We start from the raw sequence: 25,435 nt of genomic DNA on the forward strand, positions 1-25,435 counted from the left end.
TTGCTCATGACCTTTGAATACTTACAGTGTTGTGTTCTAAGCACTTTTAATCGTCATAACAGCCATGTGAGGTAGATACTATTATTAGCCCCGGTTTTTGGATGAGAAACTGTGGCTTAGGGAGGTTCAGTAAATTACCTACGATGTAGATATATGTAGAGGTAGAACTGCAAGAACTGCAGTACCACTCCAAATAGTGTTGCCCTAGCATCTGCACCTTAAATTGGTATTTTTAAAGGTCTTTTTGATATCAAGATTAAAATTATTATTTACTTATTTTAAATATACCTCTCTAATTAATAACTTTTTACTTGTTCTCATTTGTATGGTAATTTTGCAAAGGAGGATGATATCCTTATTTTACAGGCAGGATAGGCAAAGGTTGAACATTTTCTCATGTTTCCTGACCTTTTGAATCTTGTACAAATCATTGATTTTAAGTCCTTTTTAGTTTTCTTTGGTATGAGAAATTGTTTTCTATTGCATTATGGAAGATTTTCATAATTTTCAGGTTTCATTTTTTTAATTTCTAAAATGATTTCTAATGCATAGAACTTAATTTTGTGCAGTCTTATCTGTAACTCTTTTAAAGTGTAATTTTTACTTCTCTTTGCTTTGACTTTCCCTAATTTTTTTCTAAATTATATGTGCATTCATTTAAACAGTATAATTTTAGTCCTTCTGGAACTTACTGTGTTCATTGAAGATCTAAAAATTTCCTAAATAGGTAATTTTGTTTCAATGCAATTCATTTAATAATGCATAGGTGTTCTTGTTTAGTTAAGTTAGGTTCACATTGTGCATTAGTACACATATGTTGCCTGGTGGAGTCAGGCTGCCTGGTATGAATCTTGTGCTCTGCCTTTCCTGGTAGTGTAACTTTACTCTTTCTGATCTCAATTTCTATCTGAAAAATAAGGTTACTAACAATATCATATTGTTGTTAAGAGGATCAAACGAGATACTGCCTCTGAAGTTCTTACAGAGTTCTATGATAGGGTTGTGTCATATCAAAGCCCAGTGCTTGACATTAGCACTGTGTTTCCATTTTATGTCCTCATTTTTATAAGTACAGGGAACATTCATAAAATTATAAAATATCACAGTTGGAGGACACTCTAGAGATGATCTGGTTTAAATAGATAATTCCTAATAGGACATCAAAACCTGACTTCATAGCAGTGTTACCCAGAGGAGCTTTCAAAAGCTCCCAAGTTCTGGGCTTCACCCCTCACCTACTAAATCAAACTCTGGATATATGGCCCAGTAATCAAATAATTAATTAATTAATCAATTTTTTTTTAACTGGAAATAGAACTCATGGGCACTTTACCATTAAGCTACATCCCCAATCCTTTTTATTTTTGTGTTTTAATTTTGAGTCAGAGTCTTGGTTGCTGAGGGCCTTGCTAACTTACTGAGGCTGGCCTCTCACTTGTTATCTCCTGCTTCAACCTTCTGAGTTGCTGGGATTTCAGGCATGCACTCCATGCTGGCTTCAGTAAATTTACATTTAATAAACTGTGGCTCTTAAGCAGTTGGCTTATTCTTGGCAAATGGTTGTCTAGCTTCTACTTTAAAGCTTACCTTATAGAATAATTGATTCTTATCTTTCCATTATCTACTGTGCAAATGTGTGAGAATAGGTTTTATCCTTTTCTCATGGATCAGTATTTTTTTAAAAATGATTTTCATCTTTATTTTCCTCTAATCCAGTCATAATTTTTAGATGCAAAAGTTTTGTTTTCTTGTACATTACAGATGATATTACACATTTGTTCTTTTAGTTCTGATAAAATTACTGTTTTAAAATTTGTTATGAAGGTATTAATTCTGAAATAATTCTCTAATTCCATTTATATTTTTAGAGCTTTTTGACAACTACATGCAGCAAGATGCCCATGAATTCTTAAATTACCTACTAAATACAATTGCTGATATTTTACAAGAAGAGAGAAAGCAGGAAAAACAAAATGGTCGTTTACCTAATGGTAATATTGATAGTGAAAATAATAACAGCACACCAGACCCAACGTGGGTACATGAGATTTTTCAGGGAACATTAACTAATGAAACCAGATGTCTTACTTGTGAAACTGTAAGTATATCATTAAATTTTGTATGGAAAAAAAATTTAATTCTTTATGTTAAAAGTTCTTTGAGGATGAGAGTATAGAAGATAAACTTAAAAGCTAAAATTCTTAGGTATAATGTAATGTTAAAGATGTACTTTTAATTGTACAGGAATCTGCTTTTATATAATGCTGCTTATTAACAGTGAATACCTGAGATGATAGGAGAATACTTGCAGTCTGAAGTGTTTGATTTTGTTTCAGTTTAGGAGGTCAGAAGAACCATGTTGTGGAAATTGTCTTAATTTGAAAGCCATTGGAAACCTAATAAATCGGGGGTAGAGTTATCCATCTCTTAATGATATACATTCTGAGAAAAGCACTGTGTTAATCAGCTTTGCGTTACTATGACCAACATGCTTGACAAGAAAACTTAGAGGAGTAGAAATTTTATTTTGGGTCCATGATTTCAGAGGTTCAGTCCGTGATTGGCCAACTCCATTGCTCTAGGTCTGAGATGAGACAGAACATCATGGTAGAAGGGTGTAAAAGGAAAGGAACTCAGCTCATGACAGCTGGAAAACACAGAGAAAGAGAGAGAGAGAGAGAGGGAGGAGACAAAATATGATCTGTAAGGACATGTCCCCAGTAACCTACTTCTTCCAGCCATGTCCCACCTGCGTACAGTTACCACCCAGTAATCCATTCAAATTATTACCCATCAAATGGGTAGGTGTGCCCCAGTATTTGAATACATTAATAGTAGTCTGTGAAGATGTTTTGAGTTAGAGTAAGCATCTCTAGTGATTAGGTTACCACTCATAATCTAATCGTTTCATGTCTGAGCATTCCTACATTGTTTATCACATGAGCTTATTGGGAGACACCTCATATCCAAACCATAATAGTGGCATTAGGTGACTTTGTCATTGTAGAACATCCTAGAGGGTTATACAAACTAGATACCATCAGTCAATTATTTGACATGACCTCAAGAGATATGGTAAACACATGGTGTATGAGGCTGCTGCCAGTGTAATAAAGCATACTTTTTTAAAAAAAAAATGTTAGTTTTTCGTTGTAGTTGGACACAATACCTTTATTTACTTATTTTTATGTGGTGCTGAGGATCGAACCCAGGGCCTCACACATGCTAGGCGAGTGCTTTACCACTGAGCCACAACCCCAGCCCACAAAACATACTTTTTACAATAACCTTTTCCTGTGGAAAGAAAATACTCTACATAGTGATGACAACTATAGTAAATACATAAAATAGTAACAAAACTACCATCAAGTGTTCTGTACTGTTTCTAAAACAGCTGACATCACAGTAGGTTTGTTGACAACTAGCATCATCACAAATACATGAATAATGTGTTGTATCACACTAAGATGGCTATGACATCATTAGGCAATAGAAAATTTTCAGTTCTATTATAATCTGATGGGACCACCATTCTTCGTATAGTCAGTTGTTGATCAAGATGTTATGTGGCATATGGCTGTATGTTGTTTTTCCTTTTCCTGTAATTATGTATACTGTATTATTGGGAGAAAAATTGAAGCATATTTTGTACACTTAAGGAGGGGAAGAATCCCTTTTGTTGGATACTTTGTAAAGATGAAGCTTAAAGATTGATCAGATCAGATAACCCAGCATCTCATTTTGTTCTTAAACTTGTCATCCTGTGGAATGACAGATCAGACTCTTTAAATAAAGCATTATCTAATTAATGATTATTGTCTATAATGTAATTTTAATTAATGAAGGACACAATACTAACAAATAAAATTCCCTTTCCTAAATAAAGTCGTAGTGGTCAACCTCATTCAAGCCAAGTGTAGGAGGTGTGCCTGAGTGTTTGAATACATTAATAGTAGTCTCTGAAGATGTTTTGGATTAGAGAAAGGATCTCTGGTATAAGCTGGTTTTCATGCTGCAGGTGTCAGTTAATTGTGGTAATGACAGCTGGACAGTGTTCGGTGTCGGGAATTGGGCTAAATACTCATCTGCATGGACTCTAGTTACTTTAGCAGGAGTTTTTAGATGTGTTTTGTAAGAAGAAATGTTCCTATAACTGAATTTCAAGCTTTGAGAAGCATAGTGTTAGTCATTAGGATAGTATTTTATTGGAATAATAGGTGTAATCAGGAAATTTGGAAGTATCTTGATGTTTATTTTAATGTAATTTGATTTGTGTTAGAAGATGTCAGAATATGTATCATTCAGTATTGTTCAGAGAAGCAAAATAGTTGAATTTGCTTAGCATGTTAAGACATGCAGTAATGGACAAGGCTAGCAAAGTATATTTGGGGCCCTCTGTATGCCTTTGGGACACAGCCAATGCCCTTAAAAGTATGTTTTGTAGTGTAGGAATGGGAGGGGTTAGAGATGCAACATTTTTGAAGGAGAAAGTTATACCAACCCTTCTCGTTCAAAGAGCTTAACTACTAATGTGACTTGTAAGGGATAGATTCTGATCTTTTTGTCCATTCTTCACTAAGTCATTCTGTAGCCTGCAGTATATATTTGCAGATCATTTTACAAGAATTAAGCATCAATTGAGAATATTTCCTCAGAATTAAAATTCATCATTGTACAGATTCAGTAATTGATCATAGTGCCATGTCTCTGACAAACTAAAATAGAGGGATAGAATCCAGGACCCCTGAAGAGTGACTATCATTTCTTTGTTCAGTATTGAACAAATATTTAAGATCTAACTATGCCAGGTAGACTATAAGTAGTGAATAAGAAGATGATTAAGACATTAAATCTCTGATATCAAGATGCTTGTAATATACTGAAGACCGGCCAATAATAAATAGTTCCTGCACAGTGTTATGGTAAAAGTAAGCACAAGATGCCCTGTAAGTCAGAAAATGGTAGACCAAATGTACTATGGGAATAGAAAATGTTTGGAAGGTAAGAGATGGCTTTCTGGAGGAGCTAGTACATGTATTTTACTAATGTGGCTGTTAATGTTTCAGTGGGGAGCAGACTGTCTTCTGTAACTCTATCTTCTGGTATTCTTTGTTCTATGAAGGTTCCTTCTCAGTCTCAATTCTTGGCTTTTCTTTTTCCATTTTTTTCTCTAGGTGTTGCTGAGGGTTTCATTGTGGGTTGCTTTTAATGCTGCATTGGACTGTTTATTTTTAATTACCATATGTGCTAATAAATCACAAACTCAGTCTCAGATGGAGATCATGGAGATCATCGTGTCTTCCCTGAGTTTGAGGCTGGTATCTCCTAATAACTGGATATGACATTAAGACACATTATATTAGCCCAGCAGCTATCAGGTTTCTCTCTACAACCACTTGTAAAAGTGAAATACTGCCCTGCTTGATGACTAGCTGGAACCAACATAATCATAGCCACAAACATAGAACTCAGATATTCCTAGATGATCCAGAGCAGTTTGTCAGTTTTTATGTTATCCTAAAAGTAAACATTTAAAATTTAGACCCCTGAGGCAATATCTGAGAACCTCATTCTGAGAAACAAATTTCTTAAATCCAGGCTTTTTAATATTTCTTTTTAGCCTAGACATAAATCCCTGTCTGAACTGGCTTTAGTCTACTGTGCTGTATTATCCCTTGTCGCCTTTGAGTTTCCTATTAATTTGGGCTAATTATTTTTCCTTAAATATATCATGTTCCCTTACTGTTTTTGAATTCTTTCTTCCCCTTTCTTTTTCACTGTTTTTTTTTTCTTTTTGAGATTCAAATCAATTACAGTATTATTCTCTTTGTGTTGTATAGTGGAATAGCATTTTATGTGAGAGTTTAGGTTTCAAGATTAGCTTAATGTAGAAATTAAGTAGAATAAAAACCACTCTTGAAATTCCCTTAAACTATATATTAATACAGTATACACAGTACCCTGTTTATTGTAACTATATCATGTGTACAGCCCTCTAATCACAATGTCATGATACTGAGCTTGTAACATTGATGCATTTTTTAAAAAAGATTTTTAAAAGATAGACACAATATCTTTACTTCACTTATTTATTTTTATGTGATGCTGAGGATCTAACCCAGTGCCTCACATGTGCAAGGCAAGCGCTCTACCACTGAGCTGTAACCCCAGCCTACATTGATTGCTTTTTTAAAACAAGAAAACCTTTAATCAACTGAATGTATAGTCAGTATGGATGAGAGGCAGCAGTTAAGGCTCATGTCTCAGGCATGTCTCTGATATGCTCACTTGGGGATTAGACTTAAGGGAAAAGATAGTGAAATTTATCTCAAGTTCTTCCTGTTTTCATTCAAATAGGTAAGAGTAACTTTATAAGATGCTTCATTCATAAAACAAAACTTAAAGGTAGAAATAAAGGTAGATTATAAATGAAGATTGTAATTTGATCTTTTGGACTAAATTTATTTTCTTAAAAAAACACTGCAGTTAACATGTCCTTTGTCAAGCATTCTGATTCAGTCTCAGCCTGTTTTTAAAGAAAAATTATATGTAGTATAATTTGTTCCATGCTTTGAAATAACACTAGGATTTTGGAAAGTAATGAAAATTTTCAGCATATTATCCTTTGGTACTAACAGAATCAGTCACATGTTTACTTTGGTGTTTTTATCTATACAGGTGACAAGGGTTATATATTCATTGTCCTTTTGGATAATCCAAATCAAGTAGTTTGCTTTTGAACTTAAAGAAAAAGAATAATTTCATGTGATTAAAGGATGCTTTAATTCTGTCAACTGGGAACCCGGGATTTCCTAATATTTGAAGAAATCAAAGATAATTGCCTATTTTTACAGATAAGCAGCAAAGATGAAGATTTTTTAGACCTTTCTGTTGACGTGGAACAAAACACATCAATTACTCATTGTTTAAGGTATGTGTAAAATTATTCATTTTGAAATTTCTTGATTTTTGTTTAAAATATTTTTAAACAAATTTATGATTTTTCTGGTATTCACAAAATAAATTTATTTTGAATTTTATACAGGGGCTTTAGCAACACAGAAACTCTGTGCAGTGAATACAAATATTACTGTGAAGAGTGTCGTAGCAAGCAGGAAGCACATAAACGGTAAGTTGGTTACTTGGATGTTTTAGTGATTCTTTGGCCATGGGTGTTGGAGATGGGCTTTTCTAGATGAAAGTGATCTTTGAAATTTTACATTGAGTAAAATTTTTAATGTTGTCACAACAGTTAAGGCTCCTTGTGTATTATTAGATAAATGATATTCTACCCAATCATTGCTTTGGTTATAAATTCTGTAGCCTCAGGTGATTTTGTATAGTTAATGATTGCATGAAAAATCAAAAACTAATACACATAAAATGTTTGAAACTTTTTTGATTACTTGTAGACTTTTGTCTCCCTCTGGAGAAAGTGTGTCTTGCACTCCATCCAAGTTTCTGCTATTCTGCAGTAGGATATTGTATGTTCTTCTAGTGTATCATAAAAGCTGGTTTTGGTGTCAAGGAATGTAACCATCACTATCATTGTTACTTTGCTTTTTATTTTGGAGCATTCTCAAACTTAGAGAAAAGCTGTATGAATAATACTAGGAATGCTTTTCCCCCCCTCAGCCTAAATACATCATTTAAAACTATGTTACTGATATTGTGGTTCATGGCCCTGGATACTTTAGTAGCTTTTTCCTACATGTTCATTCAAATCAGGAAAGTAATAGACATTCAACTGTTATTCAGGTCTGATTCTAGTATCATAACCTAGTTCATTAATTTCTTATAAAAGCAAGATCTATTCCAGAATCACAAATTACTTTTACGTTTTCATGTCTCTGTAGTAATTTTGGTAAAGTTTTTTAGTCTTTTCATGACTTTAATGATCGTAACTCTCTTGAGATCCGTAGGTTCATTATTTTATAGAATAGCTCCAATGTTATCATTGCATGATTGGATCAATTATAAGAAACAGAAGTGAGGCTCTACTCTTCTCATTATATCCTGCTAAGCAGCATACAATTTTGATGTGTGCCATGTTTTGGAGCATCCCTATGTTTGGTGGTTTCCTAAAAGGACTTACAGTTCTCAGTAAATAATCATGCTCACAGCCAAGTTTTATCACTGGGAAAGGATACACATGTCAGCGAACAGGAAAGTCAGGCAAGCCTCCAAGAGTCATTGTCTCAGGGGAATCATACAAACACTTATCCTCTAGCATAGCGACATCATGGGAATCTCGTCACAGACTCATTGCCTAAGAGATATATTGGGGGCCAGTACCGTGAGTACTCTCTGCCTAGCACACACCAAATTCCAGACTCCCAGAAATAAAATTGTCCAACGTAAACCATATTGTTTGTTCAACTTAAAAACTTCTGCAAAGCAAAGGAAACAACAGAGTGGAAAGAACCTACAGAATGGGAGGAAATATTTGCAAACTATATATTTGAAAAATTTTTAATATCCAGAATATTAATATATATATTAATATATTCTGGATATTAATCAAAATCATAATTCAGTTCAAAAATTGATGCAGGACTCAAATAGGCATTTCTTTAAAGAAGATACACAAATGAACAGCAAGGATATGAAAAGATGTTCAACGTCATCAGACATCAGGAAAATGCAGATCAGAAACACAATATACTGCCTCACACCTGTGAGGATGGCCACCATTAAAAAAAAAAAAAAGAAAAGAAAGTTTTGGTGAGGATGTGGAGAAGTTGAAACTCATGTGCACTGTTGGTAGGAATGCAAAATTTTACAGCTGCTATGGAAAACAGATTCCTGAACAATTTAAATATATCATTAATGTTTTAAAAGAATTGAAAACAGGCTCTTAATATTGATATTTGCACACCCATGTTCATTGTAACATTTAGTCATAATAACCAAAAGGAGAAAGGAACCCAAGGGTCCCTCCCCAGATGAATGGATAAAGAAAATGTGGTATATACATATAGCAGACAATATTCAGCCTTATAGAAGCAAGAAATCTTGTGTTATATGTCATAGCGTGGATGAACCTTGAAGACATGCTAAGTGAAACAAGCCAGTCACAAAACTACAAGTACTGTATTTTCCCTTATATGGTATCAAAAGTAGTCAAAGTCTTAGAAAATAGAGTCGTGGTTGCCAGGGGCTAGGGAGGAGGAAAGGGAATAGTTGTTTAGTGTTTGAAAATAAAAAAGTCCTAGAAATATGTTGTGCCACTAATGTTCATATAGTTAGTACTGTGGTACTTACTTACACTTAAATAGTTACGATGATACACCTTATGTTACTTTTTTTTACCACAATAAAAGTATGCACTCGAAGTACTGTGTCACTCAAAAAGGTTCAACCTGAGAACACTGAAAAATGGTTTCTGGAAATGTTAGAACACCACAAAATAAATATTACTGATGAAATGAATTTGTTATAGAATAAAATTTGCTTTTATATTGTAGTCTCCTGAGGAGACTTATAGAATAAAAGAAATTTAGGTTTTATAAGGTAGCCTTTTCCAGAATGTATTTGCAGATAGGCTCCTTTCTTAAGGAGTTCCCCTTATTTGGTCTCCCAGTGCTTTGGAGTGCTTCCTTATCTAATCCTTCCTCTTTGAAGATCAGAACTGCACAATATACTGCCTCACACCCCTGGGGCTGATGGAGAAGGGAATTTGGGGGAATTCTGGTAATTTCTTTTCAGCATTCAGAGTCCTTGATGGGTGACTGACAGGTGCTGAGAGAGTGTGAAAGCCTAGCTGCCTTGCTGTGCTTGGGAGAAATCTGAGTGAAATTCATAGTAGTTCCCTGTAGAACTGAGTGGAAGCTGCCCTCTCTGGGATTTTGCCTGGGACTGAACTCTTCCTCACCTTCCTTCCCTCCCCAGGGAGGACTAGCATAATTAATAAGTCACAGGCATGTTCCTTTGTCTCTGGATCTGCTTTGGGGGGAATATGACCTAAAATAGAGAGGAAATTGTATTTTTATTGTTGTCCATTTCAAAATACTCCAATTTCCCTTGTGATTTTCTGTTTGTGCCATGGTTTATTTAGATGTGTATTGCTTTGTTTGCATATTTGGAGTATTTTCTAAATTTTTGTTTGTTTTTATCAGGACATACTCTTTGATGTCAATCTTCTGACATTAATTGAGATGGCTTTTATTGTCCATTAGCTTGGTGAATGTCCTAATTGTATTTGAGAAGAATATGTGTTTTGCCATTTGGGATAGTGTTTCATAAACATCAGTTAAATCCATAATTAGGAGTTAATGTCTTCCCTGTGTACACTGATTTTTTGTAAGTGAGAGCAGCCTGTTAAATGTTTTTTATTTTATCTTTTCAATTCTGATTATATGTATTTGTCTGTTTCTTCTATAAAATTTTGATGTTTTGACATTAATTATAATTTTTAAGTTTATGTCCTTTTAGTTAATTGACCCTCATTTTTTTTTAAGCATTCTTCTTTGTCTCTGGTAATATTCCTTGTCTTGAAGTCTACATTTCTGATATCAGAATAACCAGCATATTATTAATGTTTACCTGGCGTATCTTTTTCCATTCTTCTACTCTTCTTTTTTTAAAATATAGTTTTAAATTATAATTAGAAATTATCAGGAAAGATTAAATATCTATTGGAGTACAAACTGAATCACATTATTTTAAAGATGTAAAAGCAAGAAAAGGGGTAACTTTATCAATTGTTCATAGAAATTTTAAATAACTATGTGGTGGTAAATAATCTTTTTAGAAGGAACCAATTTAAATAGAAAATTGATTTGTAAGTCAGTTTGCAGATTATAAATTATAAATAGTAAAAAGGAAAAAAATGTTGTTCTTACATTATTTCTTTTTTGCTTTGCTTTGGGTTTGGAGGAATGAACCTAGGGCAAGTGCTTTACCACCAAGCTACACCCATAGTTCTAAAAAATGTTACATTCTGAGACAGTCTTCTTGAAAACAGAGACAGTGATCAAATGTGCCCTGATGTGTAACCTCTTTCCACTCAAATTTGAATGGAGGGAAAACAAGAATCCTGTCAATTATTTGGTGTCTTGATGGAATTGGTTTTGAACAGAAAATAACTTCTTTTTTTCTTCTGCTGCAGGATAATAAATTTCACATTCCTAATGTATATATATCCAAATGCTTTTCCATTTTTCTTCCAGAACCATTTAGTATGAGGGAAATTTTATTAGCTATTCTGTCTTCATTTTAAAAATATGACTCCCTAAATATGTGATAATATATTAATATCATTATATAATATGTGTTAATATATTAATAATAATGTGACAATCTAATGTTTATCTCTTTGGGTGTTTGGTTTCTTGGTAAGAGTTGATAGTTCTTCTCTGAGAGGAACTCTGCCAAATAATATTCATAGCCTTCATGTGTTGTCTGATCAAACATATTATATGTTGTCGTTTAGATTTTTTTTTCTCTTTTTTTGGATTCCCCCGCCCCCATTCTTTAATATCTCTCTCTCTCTCTCTCTCTCTCTCTCTCTCTCTCTCTCTCTCTCTCTCTCTCTCTCTTTTGTGGTGCTGAGGATTGAACCCAGGGCCTGTGCGAGCAAGGCAAGCACTCTACCAACTGAGCTATATCCCCAGCCTTCTTCTTTAATTTCTCAAAGGATATTTTTCATAACCATCAGGCTATGTCCATTCTCTCTCCTTCCTGGTCTTTACTGATCGCCATCAATTAACACTGACATTTATTTTATGTGAAGAAAATTCTTCTGCATCTATACTCCATTGGAAATTTTCAAAGGGTACTTAGTAATTCTGTAAAGATTTTGTTTTAGCAATTCTAAATTGTTTTAATCACAAGTCTGATGGATTATTTTATGTAAATGTTATGCCTTTGTATTCTTTTACTTAAAAACTATTTTCCCCCTTAGAAACTTTCATGGTCATTGACTGAAGTTGTATGATATTCTCTGATGTTTGTTTTGTAATTTATTTCAACATTTCTTGTTGCTGAATAGTTAGAATTTTTCATATTATTCTAGAAATAGACTTTCTCATAAGTGCTATATTTGAGATGACATTCAATTTATATTAAAGAAATGAGATTTCTGAGACAGTTCATAAAGGCTATTTATTCACATTACTAGATTGTTTTCAAGGAATGCCTAGGTGTGATTTTTGTCCTTTTTTTAAAAATAGGCAAGATTAAACTGTAAATATTTTTGGAATAATAAGTTGCCTACCATATTTAAGATTTGTAGAATGCAGATTTAATGTATTTTTATGAAATTATTTTCCCCTTCATTAGAGGCAATGACATAATTTCATTTTAAATTATGAAATTTAAAAGTTTGCTCCACTGAACCCATATCAAATTGAGTTCTGCAACATTAGGCAGGTATAGGGGCTGAGGTTGTAGCTGGATTTGATCCGCAGCACCACATAAAAATAAATAAATAAAATAAAAGTATGGTGTCTATCTACAACTAAAATTAAAAAATGAAAAAAAAATAGGCAAGTATCTATCATGTGCTAGACATGTTGTTAGGTCATAGAGAAATAAAAATGAAAGAAAAGGTTTCTGTATGCCAGGAGTTCAGATCTTAGAAAAAGAGAATGAACCGTAAGTTTTTTTACCATGTAATTTTGACATTTATAAAGAGTTGATAGAGTAGTGAGGAGTACAGTCATTTGTGCTAGAGAGCTTAACTCTAGAGCTGGCCTTAGAATCTAGAATAGACTGTTGTAGATGACATGCCAAGACAGTCTCAGGGGAGAAATAGCATTAGTGCTCATAGCAAAGATCATTAAAATGTAAAGGTAAGCCTGGTTTTACACTTAAAAAACTAAAGTTTTAAATTTCCAGGTTATTTTATTCCCTTTCTAGGATGTATGTCATTGTCATTCTTGATATGGAGCTATTTCTTAACTCTGGCATATACCCCTAGTTCAGTGATCTTTAATACTTCTCTTGTTTCAGTCTCCCATTGTCAGTCTGTTCTTGCTTTAACTAGATTGATAGAACAAATGGGTTTCAATCTACACTCAGTCCATTATAATTGGCAGCTTCAAGGAACATGTTTTTCCACCACTGCTCCTAGGCATTATTTTCATTTATTTAGTCTTTTTATATGGGGTCTGTGTTTGAAAAACAGATTTCTTAATGAAGGACTGGTGTCATTCCCTGTTTCCTAGCCATATTGAATGTTGTACCAAATTGTTACATGAATTGGTGATGGTGACAATGCGGTTTTCCAATATAAAAATAATTGGTAGAGAGAGAAGATGGGAGGGGAGGGGAGGGAGGATAGTAGAGGATAGGAAAGGTAGCAGAATACAACAGTTACTATTATGGCATTATGTAAAAATGTGGATGTGTAACCGATATGATTCTGCAGTCTTTGTAATGTTTTGAATAACCAATTAAAAAAAAAAAAGACTAACCAAAGTTCAGTAGAAACCAGGAAATACAGATTTCAGAAAGTTAATCTGAAAAAAAAAAAAGAAATATGTATAACTGTGCAGTGCTGGACTATTATCTGTAAAGTCGAAATCATAAAGTTTGATATGAATATGGTGGATGTCTGTTGTGAAACTGTATTTTTCATCTTTATTTTAAAAATAGGATGAAAGTTAAAAAACTGCCTATGATTCTAGCTCTACACCTGAAGAGATTTAAATATATGGATCAACTTCATCGATACACAAAACTTTCTTACCGGGTAGTTTTTCCTTTAGAACTCCGTCTGTTTAACACTTCAGGTGATGCAACCAATCCTGACAGAATGTACGACCTTGTTGCTGTTGTGGTTCACTGTGGAAGGTAATTGCAGTTCTGAAGCCATATAGTGAATAGAGCAGACACGTTCAGGATGTTCGTGGATGATTCTAATGGAGAGCTTTTAGACTTTCTTTATTCTTTATAAGACAAGTTTACTTACTTTAAAATGGAGTTTTACATTTTTCCTTAAAACTTTGTTATATTAAACTATTGCCTTTATATTATTACTTTAAGGGCACTATGTCTTAACTTTAAAGTCTGTCAGTTTTGGGGTTGTGTGTGTGTGTGTGTGTGCGAGCGTGCACATGTGCGTGTGTGTGCGAGCGTGCACATGTGCGTGTGTGTGCGAGCGTGCACATGTGCGTGTGTGTATGGGGGGGTGTGTGCGCATGTGTGCATGTGTGTAGTAGTGGTTCTTGGTAAAATGATGCTGCGTAAATAGATTTTACAAAATAAATAATTTCTCAGGTGAATTGATATGGTGTTCATTTTGTTAATGGTTATGAAAAACATTTAAAATAACTTTGGAAATAATCTTGTTCACTTTTCTGATTTACCAGTGTGAGTATTTATCACTGGCTAATTTAGTGTACAGTCTTTTTACTCATGCACCTTTCCAACACAACATGGTATACGTGTATTCTCTGCATGAAGTAGGAGGAGAGAAGTTTTGAGTTGTTTTTGTTTTTTGGTTTTTTTTTAATTTATAACTCAAAAATTCTAGACTAATGAGGATCATGTAATGAAAACTTGGATTTGGAACACACAGTTTTCAATGACTGCCCACAATTCCCTTTAATAATTTTTAAAAATAGGATACTCATTTTTCCCCTTGGTTTTGGAAAACTTATACTGATGGTTTGATTTTAAAATTGGATGGCATTTGAAACCAGTGTAGGTTTGTTTTAGAAAGAAATATCTTTTCTAGTTTCTCTATAGAACCTGAAATTTAGGTTATGAAAGTAATATCAGTGAAGTTAATTCATACCAAATTAACTTTTCTTTCTTTTTCTATTTGTTTTAGTGGTCCCAATCGAGGCCATTATATTGCAATAGTTAAGAGTCATGATTTTTGGTTGTTGTTTGATGACGACATTGTAGAAGTAAGTAGTTTCTTGTTTTTATAATTTTTAAAAAAGTTATATGTATAATTTACTCTTCACATTTTTTTCTCATAGTTTCTCAATCACATATGGCTGATGATGAATATTAGATAAATGTCCAGGTCTTTAGATTGTAAGCTGATTCCTACTTTTTAAATTCATAATGTTCAAGCCTGGAGCTTACGTGACCAAAAAAGTTAATTTTGACTATTTGAGTATAAATGTATTTTATAGACTTGATATTATTAGTCTTGTTAATTTGAGCCATTCTGGTTGTCCAGAGCTTTTTTATGTCCTGATGTTTTCATTTTTACCTTACAGAAAATAGATGCACAAGCTATTGAAGAATTCTACGGGTTGACATCAGATATCTCAAAGAACTCTGAGTCTGGTTACATCCTTTTCTATCAGTCTCGGGACTGAGGGGGAACCATGATGAAGAGATAACTTTCTGCCTCATTTCTTCTCTGGTTATTTTGGAAAGGATCAAGCACTGATGTTTCAAGAAAAGAGAAATGCAGGAAGCTCAGGGGGCAGTAGCACACTTTGCACACAATAAAGCAAAGACTCTGGATTAACAAGCCCTTCCTATCATGGTAGTTGATTTATTTGCTCAGGTATCATGCTGTCTGTGCAGTTCCATACAACAAGGAAACGAAATCAGAGATACCAGCTCCTCTTGTAAAACAGCCTTCCAGTTGTTGATATGCATTTTCTCTTTATTAAGGCACCAATAATGATTTGAATTCCTTGGGGGTGCGGTAGAAAGAATTGGAATCTGTGCTAGATTGTACTGATGACTTAAGGAGAGGATACTGAACACACTGCACACATGCCTGTGTTTGGTGTGTTTAGAAGCATATTCCATGGTCTTTTCAAGCATAAACCAGAAGTACTTTTGGGCCCAACACTTGCAGTTGCCTTCCTGATATTAAAAAAAAAAAAAAAAAAACTAACAGATACTAGAATCCAGTGTCAGGAAGACAAATATGTTTTGCTTCTCTGAAGAAGCTTATAATAATATACAGTATATGTATATGTAGGGAACAATTGGTCAAAAGTGGCTTTTTGTTTCCCCAAGGGGAAAGACTGGCTTTGTAATTATAATTTTTTCCTTATTTATTTTACTTAAAACTGGTAGAGTCTTTAAGTATCGTATGAAGTGCCCATGATTCTGTCAGTAAATTTTAGCATATTTTTATTAGTTGTGTCAGCTTAAGTAGCCCTTTAGTTTGTTTCTATTTTTAAAGTGAATTTAAAATTTTATCTGAAATCACTAAGATATCTTGGAAAAATTGCAGTTAGAAAAGGTAAATATTCTTTTTCAGGAGGAACTGATATCTCTGGCTAAATATTTATTCTTTGGTCATAGTTTATAAGTCAGTTATTTTATTCTGCTTTAATTTCACTAAAAAACAAAACAAAATTAAACAAAAAAAAAATCAACAACAACTTAAAAATTCCCTGTAGTTCTTGGAATAATAAAAGCAATTCTGGTGCAGTGGTGATATACCAGTCTTTAGAGTTCTTGAATATTTTAATGTTCCAAGTTGAGCCACACTTGGGAAAAATTCATGTCATTGCAGTTACATTATTTTCAAATGTCTTATCTTTTAACTTGGAAAGAAGTGATATATTCATTGTAACCCTAGAAGCCTGGATAGTAGCTAAAATCCTTTTCAAGATTACATTTTGAAGAAATAGACCCGTAATCCAAAAAACAAGTCCCCTCCCCACAACCTTACAAATCTGAGTCTTCAGAAATGAAAATTTGTTTACGATCATTCTATTAAGGATTTTAAGAAGTAATAAATGTAATGTAAAATGTATGTAAACCATTGCAGTTGGCATTTTTCCATGCATCGGTAAGTTGTCTTACAGTGGCTAAATGTAACTGCAGGAAACAATTGAAAATTATATTCAAAATAATAATAATCAGGCATTTGATTTTTTTTAATTTAATTCTTTTCAGCCATAAATTTTTTTAAAATTCTCTAAATTTTTTAAAGTTATTTTACTAAAATTGTCTATGGAAAAACAAACAACAAAAGAGAGAGTGGTTTTTGTGCTGCTATTTTAACAGTTATTATCTGTATCTTTTAGCTCAGGAAATGACTTCACCTATTCATCCCATAAACAGATCTTTAACAGGGTTACTTAGCTAATTGGGTTGCTTAGACAGATATGCTGGGAGAAAACTATGATATTTAATATTTAGTATTCATACTAAATATCAATATTTTGACAAATTCGTTTTTAAGATGCAGTTTCTAATGCCTTACCCTGCCTGGAGTAGTTTTATACAAATTATATATATAGCCTGCCTGGTCTACTGACACTGCACGGAGAATCACAACCAAGAATGTGAGGAAAGTCTGAGCAGTGGAAGTGCTTATATTTTGAGGGCTTAAACCAAATTCTCTTGGGACTTAAAACTGTACTTTTGCAGTTTTTCTGTACAGAGAAAAAGGGTAAAGTGAAGCAGAGTTAGTTTTACCACCAGCTAGGACACAACATGTGTGAGAAAGATAGATGAAGTCATTTGCATAAAGGTACAGCATTGAAATATTGTGTCGTGTTTGATTTTGTGTCTTTGGATTATTTAAAAAAAAAAAAAAAGCAGGAAAAACCAAGCTAAATTTTATAGTAGCAAGGTCTAGCATTTGTGTTGGGTTTCATGGTGGTCACATACTTTTTTCACATTTACACCGTTTTTCATAGTATGATTTGTCAGGGGAGGGAGTGTGGGGTGATGGTTCTAAATTTACTTTTTATTATCCGTGCAGCTGGATCTAAGTAAAATGTTTTGAAGCTTATCAGAAACTCAGTATACTTCAAAAACCATTTAGGGTTAAGATTGGGGGGAGAAAGAATAAAGATATATATAGTAAGTAAGAAAAGTGACCCACCTAGAAAGCAATTTGAGTTTGTTGGTTGGCTGTGATTAAAATGAGGGGCAGGTTCAAGCTGTAAATGGGGCTAATTGCTATATAACTATGTACATGTTTGTTGGGATAGCTGTCCCATATTTTGTATATTGGAATAAAAATTTCTATAAATTATAACTAAAAGTAAATATTCTAAATTAAGTCCCACTTCCAAGTCACATGGTTTATGTCTTAGAAATTTTACTTTTAGAAGTACTTTTAAGACAGGAACCAGAAGGCTTTAGGAAAAGGGAAGGAAATGTACTATATATGGGTCTTGTGGCCTCTAACCATCAGTGTAGGGTTTTTTTCTTTCCTTGATGGCAGTAGAAAGACCTCATTTTCATAACATACTACCCTTGATACTTTCTTTAAAGATGACTTTCATTAAAGATTGTCTCATGAGGTGTTTGGCTAGGAGCTGGGAGGCTAAGGCGCTTGGATCCTGGCTCTTCAGTGAACATAACTGTGTGACCTTGGGCAAGTCACTTAACCTCTTTGTGCTTCAGTCTCCCTGTCTTGTAAAATGGGAGTAATACCTACCTCACAGGGTTGTTGTGGGGATTAATTAGAGATAATGTCTGTAAAGCATTTAAGGTTCTTGAAGAAGGCGCTATATAAATACAAAATAATATCTATTAAAGTTGGTTTATTTGTGCTTGTGGGTTTTTAAGTGTGTTTTTTCCTTTTTGCCTGAAATATATTTTTGCAAATTAGAAATACACACTTTGGAAGTTGTGATACTCCTTTTACAAAAATTATTACTTTTTTGTTACCCGAAGAGATTTTTCCTAGGAACAGCATCGTGTGTATGTAAAACAATGTTCTGTATGTGCCTGTGTTTAATTAAGCTGGTCGTCTTTCTATTGTATGACAAAATACCAGACCATGATGGCACAATATGTGCTAGAAGAGCTGCTTACCTGGTGGCAGCCAGGAAGCAAAAAAATGGAGGGTAAGGGGCCAGTTCCAATATCTCCCTCACCAGCATGCCCCCAACAACACAGCTTCCTCCCTCCCACCAGCCTCCACCTCCTTAAATTCACCACCTCCCAGTAGCCGCACAGGCTGGTGACCGTGCCGTCAACACTTGGACTTTCGGGGGACACTTCAGATTGAAACTATAATCCTTGCATTTGTTTTGGCGTGTCTTTTGAGAAATCCCAAATTTAAATTTTTACATTTAGAATCGTATTTCTTAGACAATAAATACCTTATAGGTCATCACTTGTACTCCTCCTCCTCCTAACAGTGTAGTGATTGTTCTATAAAATCTGTTCAACCTGCCCTTTTCACTTTTTAATAACTTGGATTTTTTACTTATGTTGCCATTTTGTAGTTCATCCTTCATTTTCTCGGAGCACCCTGTGTTCTCGACTGACCTTCGTATTGTAGGGTGTTCACCTCATTCTTGGGAGCCCTGTTCTGAAAGCCCTCCTGTTTATTCAGATCTCCAAGAATGTTCTCAGAATAAACACAGCAACACAAGAACTAGACTCGCCGTCAGGACCCAAGATGACATTCTCTTTTTGTCATATTTCACATTGAACTTGTAGTAAATGAAGTCCAGTGTCTCCAAGAGTTCTTTATGGACTGGTGAAAAGCCAAGACTGCCTATCCCCCATGCCTTTTTCAGGTTCCTTTGTTACCGTCCATGTTAACATTTTAAGGTTTTTCCACCTCTTCTTGTTCACATACTGTCCCTCACCCCACCCCCACCCTGTGGAGGAGTGTTTCCAGAGCTGCTGAAGTAACCCATTATTTTTGAGTTACTTATATGAGTGGCTGTACTTGGCATTGGACTTCTTTGGATGTTAATCTCAACAGCAATATCTCTGAGGAAGTGATATCCTCATTTTACAAAAGAAGAATCTATGGCTCTTCAGAAGTACTCATTTTTCCAAAGTCACTCAACTGGGACTAAATTAACTTCAGTGCCCAAGTTTTTAGCCCTAGCTAGCATTGTTGAAGGATTTTTTTCTTAATTACGCCAACATAATTGCAATTTTAACATTTTTTTTTTCCTTTTTTTTGTACCAGGGATTGACCCAGGGGTGTTTTACCACTGAGCCACATCCCCAACTCTTTTCTGCATTTTGAAACAGGGTCTCACTGAGTTGCTTAGCACTTCCCTTTTTCTGAGGCTGGTTTTGAACTCATGATCCTTCTGCTTCAGCCCCCTGAGCCTTTGGGATTATAGGTGTGCACCACTGCACCTGGCACCATTTTAACCATTTTTAATTGTGCAACTAAATGAGAGAACAGACACCATGTTGCACATCTTTCACCACTGCATTCCCAGAACTCTTCATTCTTCCCAATCCTCCAAGCGTCTGGTAACCTGCATTTTACCATGTGTATTTGTGAATTTGATTGTTTTGGCTACCTCATATAGGTGGAATTATGCAATATTTGTCTTGTGGATGGCTTGTTAGCATAATATTTTCAAGATTTATGTTGTAGCATGTTCCAGAATTTCCTATTTAAGCTTGAATAATATCCCATTGTCTCTGAATACCATATATTTTGTCTATTCATTTATCCCTTGACAATATTTGAGTTGTTTTCACTGGTTGTTTCTACCGTCTGCCAACTGTGACTAATAAGTGCCGTAACCATTGGTATTGCCAGTAGCTGTTTGAACCTCTGATATCAGTTCTAGGCATATAGCTAGGAATTGCAGCCTATGTGGAATTGTACCTTTAACTTTTTGAGGAACAACCATACTGTTGTACCGTTTTACGTTTCTACAGCAGTGCATCCGCATTCCAGTTTCTCCACATCCTAACACTTGTTATTTCTGTTTGTTTGATGAATTGCCATCCTATCAGGTGTGAGCGATGTGATCTCACTGTGATCTGTCTAGTAATATTGAGTATCTTTTCATGTGCCTATTGACTATTTATGCAGTATTGAAGAAATGGGCTGTATGAGTATTTTGTACTTTTCAGCTACAAAGTTTAAAAGCATTTTCTCCAATTTTGAGAGTTGTCTTTTTAGTCTCTTCATAAATAGCATCCTTTAATGAACAAAAATTTTAAATTTTGATGCAGTCCAATTTGATCTTTCTAGGATTTTGAGGTCAGAGCTAATAAGTAAGTACCCAATTCCATGTCATGAAGATTGTGCCCTATTTTCCCTAAGAGTTTAATAGTCTTAGCTCATTTCCAGGTCTTTGGTAGGGATTGCATTGAATCTCTAGATTGCTTTGGGTAGTCATCTGAACACATTAAATCTTCCAGCCCGTTGAACACTGGATGTCTTCATTTATTTATATTTTCTTTATAGTTCTTTCAGCAATGTTTTGTAGGGTTTAGTGTACAAGACTTTTACTTCCTTGGTTAAATTTATTCTTAAGTGTTTTATTATTTTTTATCCACATTGTTTTGTTATTTTTTGATGCCAGTGTAAATTGGATCGTTTTCTTAATTTTTTTGATTGTTCATTGTTAGTGTATACAACTATAACTGATTTTCATGTATTGATTTTGTATCCTGCAACTTTGTGGAATTTATTAGCTGTAACAGGTTTGTTGTTTTTTTTTTTTTGTTTTGTTTTGTTTTTTTGCCTTTTCCCGTGTTGTGTGAGAGTGTGTGTGTGTGTGTGTGTGTGTGTGTGTGTGTGTGTGTGTGTAAAATCTTTAGGGTTTTCCAAACATAAGCTCTTGTTATGTGCAGACAGATATTTCTTTTTTTTCTGATTTGGACGCCTTTTATTTTATTTTCTTGCCTAATTGCTCTTGCTAGAATTTCCTATATTACACTGAACAGAAATAGTGATGTGATTTTCTTGTTTTGTTCTTGTTCTTAGAGGAGAAGCTTTCAGTCTTTCACCACTGAGTGTGATGTTAGCTATGTGTTTTTCAACATATGGCTTTTATGACGTTAAAGATGTTTCCTTCTATCCCAGTTTGTGTGTTTTTATTGAGAAAAGGTTTTGAATCTTGTCAAATGTCCTTTCTGTATCAGTTGAGATGATCATCCCCTCCCATTGTTATATCATTATGTATAGTGATGTGACCTGCTGAACCATCCTTCCATTCCTAGAATAAATCCCACTTTATTGCCATGTATAATTTTTTGGTAGGTTGGTGAATTTGGTTTGCTAGTATTTTGTTGATAATCTTTCCATCACTATTGATCAGGGATCTTGGGCTGTGGTTTCCTTTTAGTGTCTTTGTTTGTTATCAGAGTAATGCTGGCCTCATAGAATGAGTTAGGAAGTATTTCCCCTGTAGCTTTTTGGGAGAATATGAAACTGTCAGAAGATTTTTACTTGATAACTAATACTTATATGCTTACTCTAGCTCCTTATTAATAAATTTGAGGCACAGTTTTTGCTCTTGAGGAATTTATCATCTTGAAAGGGAGTCAAAGGAAAAATCAGCTGTATAAATTAGCATATATACAACCAACATAATACGTAGGAAATGTGGGTTAGGACAGTGTCATTGATACTTAAGAGAGGTACAGATTGCTAAGCCCATAAAGGGAATCTGGAAGTTAAAAATAGTCAAAGGGATTGGCAATACTAAGTATAATGAGAATTTGAAAATATTAACTTATGATTGTTTCTGTTTGATAATAGAATTTCAATTTATAAGCCTGCTTCAAACTAATTTTTCCTAACAAAAAGCTCCAAATTCTTTGTAGGACTCCTCACTTGGCAGCCACTGTAGAGTTCTGATTCCTAGAAGACAGTCCTATGCTCTTGTACATTTTACCCATTTATTATAATTCACCGTAATATGGGTTCCTTTTTAAACATTTCCTCACCCATTGTCAGTGATTTTCTGTGCGATAGGGTAGAAAACTTAGTGGAAAAAAGTTCACATACCTTCTGCTTGTGTTCAATAAGCAGAACTGTCCTTTAAGATCAAGAAAAATAGTGCTGCCCCACTAATTTTATGAGCCATTCTTAAATCTGAGTGATTGGTAAAATGTTTTAGTTACTGGGAGCCATCCCTAAAGATTTTGATTCACTGGAGATGAGGAATCTTGTTTTCAAAAGCTCACAGGGAATTGTAATCGGCTTCTTAGGTTAAAACTCACCTGGAGTTCTCCACGTTTCTATAGTCACTGCCGGTCAATCAGAGTTGTGCTGTTAACAAGGGAGTTGTCACAAAATGGAACCACTTAAGGAAAGGTCAAGGGAAACTTAAGGTAGTGGGGGGTGTGACACGTTTGCACATACAACATTTCAAGAGTTACCATCCTGGGGGATGGTTTGCTTCTGTTCCTGAATTGGGCAGCATTGGAAAGGGCAGAGAGACATATACCATGTACTAGGAAGAGCTTTCTGGTTGGTGAACACTGAGAGGTGCTGATATGGCTAAGAAATGAAGTGTCATACTGATGCCATTGGTCCTTCTTGACTGGCTAGAAGGTTGTGCCAGAAAACCTTACGCTTCTTCCCAGATGAAACAGCCAAGATTGGCGGACACACCCAAGGTCATTGCAGAGTGGTATTGCAGAGTGGGTATCTGGGCCCATATTTTCTGTTCACAAGACTTAGATCAGTTCTACATCATGCTTCCCTTTATTCTTTAAAATAGTTGAGTGTAGAATGCTACAATGGACTGTAGGGAGAATGTAGGTTGATCAGGATGGGAAATGTTCCATCATCTGTCTAAAAAAGTGGGAGGTGGGTTGAACAAAGTTACAGTAGTTGAGTTTATATTGCCTTCAGTTTGAGCAGGCATGATGGTTATCAGTGGAATTACTAGTCTTCGCCCACTCTGCATGAATAAAACTCTTTGGCCCATTTCTTAAAATACTTGCTTTGAAGAACATTCTGGTTCTTTAGGTTGAGGAACCCCTTGAGTTGTGGCCCACTTGATAGAAGTTTACATTGGAAAGTACCTAATACTCTCCCAATGAATTCCTGAAAGTGCACAATGTGTCATTTGTGAATGAGGTTACAGGAGAATAAAATAATTTTGATTTCACTGTGCTTGGCCATGTCATTATAGTCTGTCCACTGCAAGGCCCAGAAGCAGGACAGTAATATACTGCCTGCTCATTTGGGTACAGCAAATACAGTGACTGTGTTGTTTTTAACCTACTTACTGAAACTTTTGTTTTGCTGATAGCTTTCCCCTTTAGTTAGAAACCATTTCCCAAATGGTGTTTATTTTAGGTAGCAAAAATGAATGTTTTGTGGCTAGGTTTTTAATAGCTATTAGTTTTTCACAACCTGCCAAGTTTTGCACTTATTTTAGGGCAAAAATAAGTGATGATAGAATGGTGTGGAAAGCAGGCTTAAAAATTGGGCATCAATGGAATGGATTATTAGATGTCATCACGGAAGCCTTCAAAAATATAGCTACAGATAAGCAATTTGACTTGCTTTGCCAGCATTCCATATATTTCTCATTTCCCAAATCACCATTGTTGCACTTTCATTAACTTTATCTGTTGAGCAAATTTTTTTTGAAAAAATTTTAACCCTCTATTCCCCCAGATACATTCCTATCATGAACACAAAGTGTGGACATTGGTGTTGGATTTCTACACATTTGCTACACTCTATTTTGTGTATTAGAAATGCTTTGAAATTATATTAATTTACCTCACTGGTCATAAGTTTCAAATGAGATGAGGTTTATATTCCTATGCCAAAGCAGGCAAGGGTGGAGAGGTTTGCACTTATGGAAGATACCCCTGAGCTGTGGTACAGAGAGGAGCTTGGAAGGGGCCAGGGTGGGCCTCACAGTGAGACCTCACAGTGGCAAGACTTGACCATCTGCTGGCCAGCTGGGGATGACTTCTTTAGTTTGCATGACTAAGTAGAAAGAGAATTCTTTTTCTGAGAATCCAGGAATAGGATCAGGTTTAAGGGTTGGAGCATGAGTATTCCATGGTAGAGATGTACAAACATTTGCCTTAGGTAAGTAAGTACATCTTGTCTAGCAATTCTGGCATGATGGCATGTGAGTGATTGCAGTTCGCATGCTCAGGCTCCACCTAGTAGCCTCCATCCCACATACCACAAGTACAAAAGTTTCTCATGAGAATTTGATATCAGGTAGAGTTAACAGAGTCTGCAGTGACATGAAACATTTAATAATTGAGGATAGATGCTAAAACCAAATTAGGCTCATGTTGAAGAACACTGGGTAGTTTTGGGATATATAGCATGTGAAAGGGATTGTTAAGTCATTGCAAGGAATATAAAGGTGACTAAGACTATTTCTGTTTTCATGGAGTTTATGGTAGAGTATATATTTTTAAAAAGCAAGATATGCCTAGCACGGTGGTCCATGCTTGTAATCTCAGTGGCTCGAGAGGCTGAGGCAGGAGGATCGCGAGTTCAAAGCCAGCCTCAGCAAAAGCGAGGTGCTTAAGTAACTCAGTGAGACCCTGTGGCTCAGTGATAAGTGCCCGAGTTCAATCCCTGGTACCCTCCCCAACCTCCCCCCCAAAAAAGGCAAGATGAAATATGATAAAACATTTGCTGGGTTGAAAGGAATTATTAGAGGTAGCCTCATGTTACAGGTGTAGAGTCCGGTGACAAGCCACCCTCACTTTCCAGCCCCACTCCATCTGTTAACTTAGGGAAAACTCATTGACCTCAGTGTCCTCATCTATGAAAGAGAGATCATTGCGGATGTCTGTTTAACTCATATGAGGATCTCACGTGTGGGAATGA

At 35.0% G+C, this 25,435-nt stretch overlaps 1 protein-coding gene across 3 annotated transcripts in view; it reads left to right on the forward strand.

The window, feature by feature from the left end:
- The window catches only part of Usp12 (ubiquitin specific peptidase 12), a 77,405-nt gene extending 58,962 nt beyond the window's left edge, over positions 1-18,443 (forward strand). For all 3 annotated transcript variants that reach the window (XM_005317050.4, XM_040281648.2, XM_078016196.1), the window contains 6 exons: positions 1,869-2,098; positions 6,855-6,931; positions 7,046-7,129; positions 13,600-13,797; positions 14,780-14,858; positions 15,180-18,443. In XM_005317050.4, coding sequence (XP_005317107.1) covers positions 1,869-2,098; positions 6,855-6,931; positions 7,046-7,129; positions 13,600-13,797; positions 14,780-14,858; positions 15,180-15,281 — 770 coding nt within the window. In that variant the 3' untranslated portion in view covers positions 15,282-18,443. The remainder of the gene's footprint in view (positions 1-1,868; positions 2,099-6,854; positions 6,932-7,045; positions 7,130-13,599; positions 13,798-14,779; positions 14,859-15,179) is intronic.
- Positions 18,444-25,435: the final 6,992 nt, after the last annotated feature.

This window comes from Ictidomys tridecemlineatus, chromosome 6 (genome assembly GCF_052094955.1).
Source record: "Ictidomys tridecemlineatus isolate mIctTri1 chromosome 6, mIctTri1.hap1, whole genome shotgun sequence".
In the NCBI taxonomy this organism is placed as follows: domain Eukaryota; kingdom Metazoa; phylum Chordata; class Mammalia; order Rodentia; family Sciuridae; genus Ictidomys; species Ictidomys tridecemlineatus.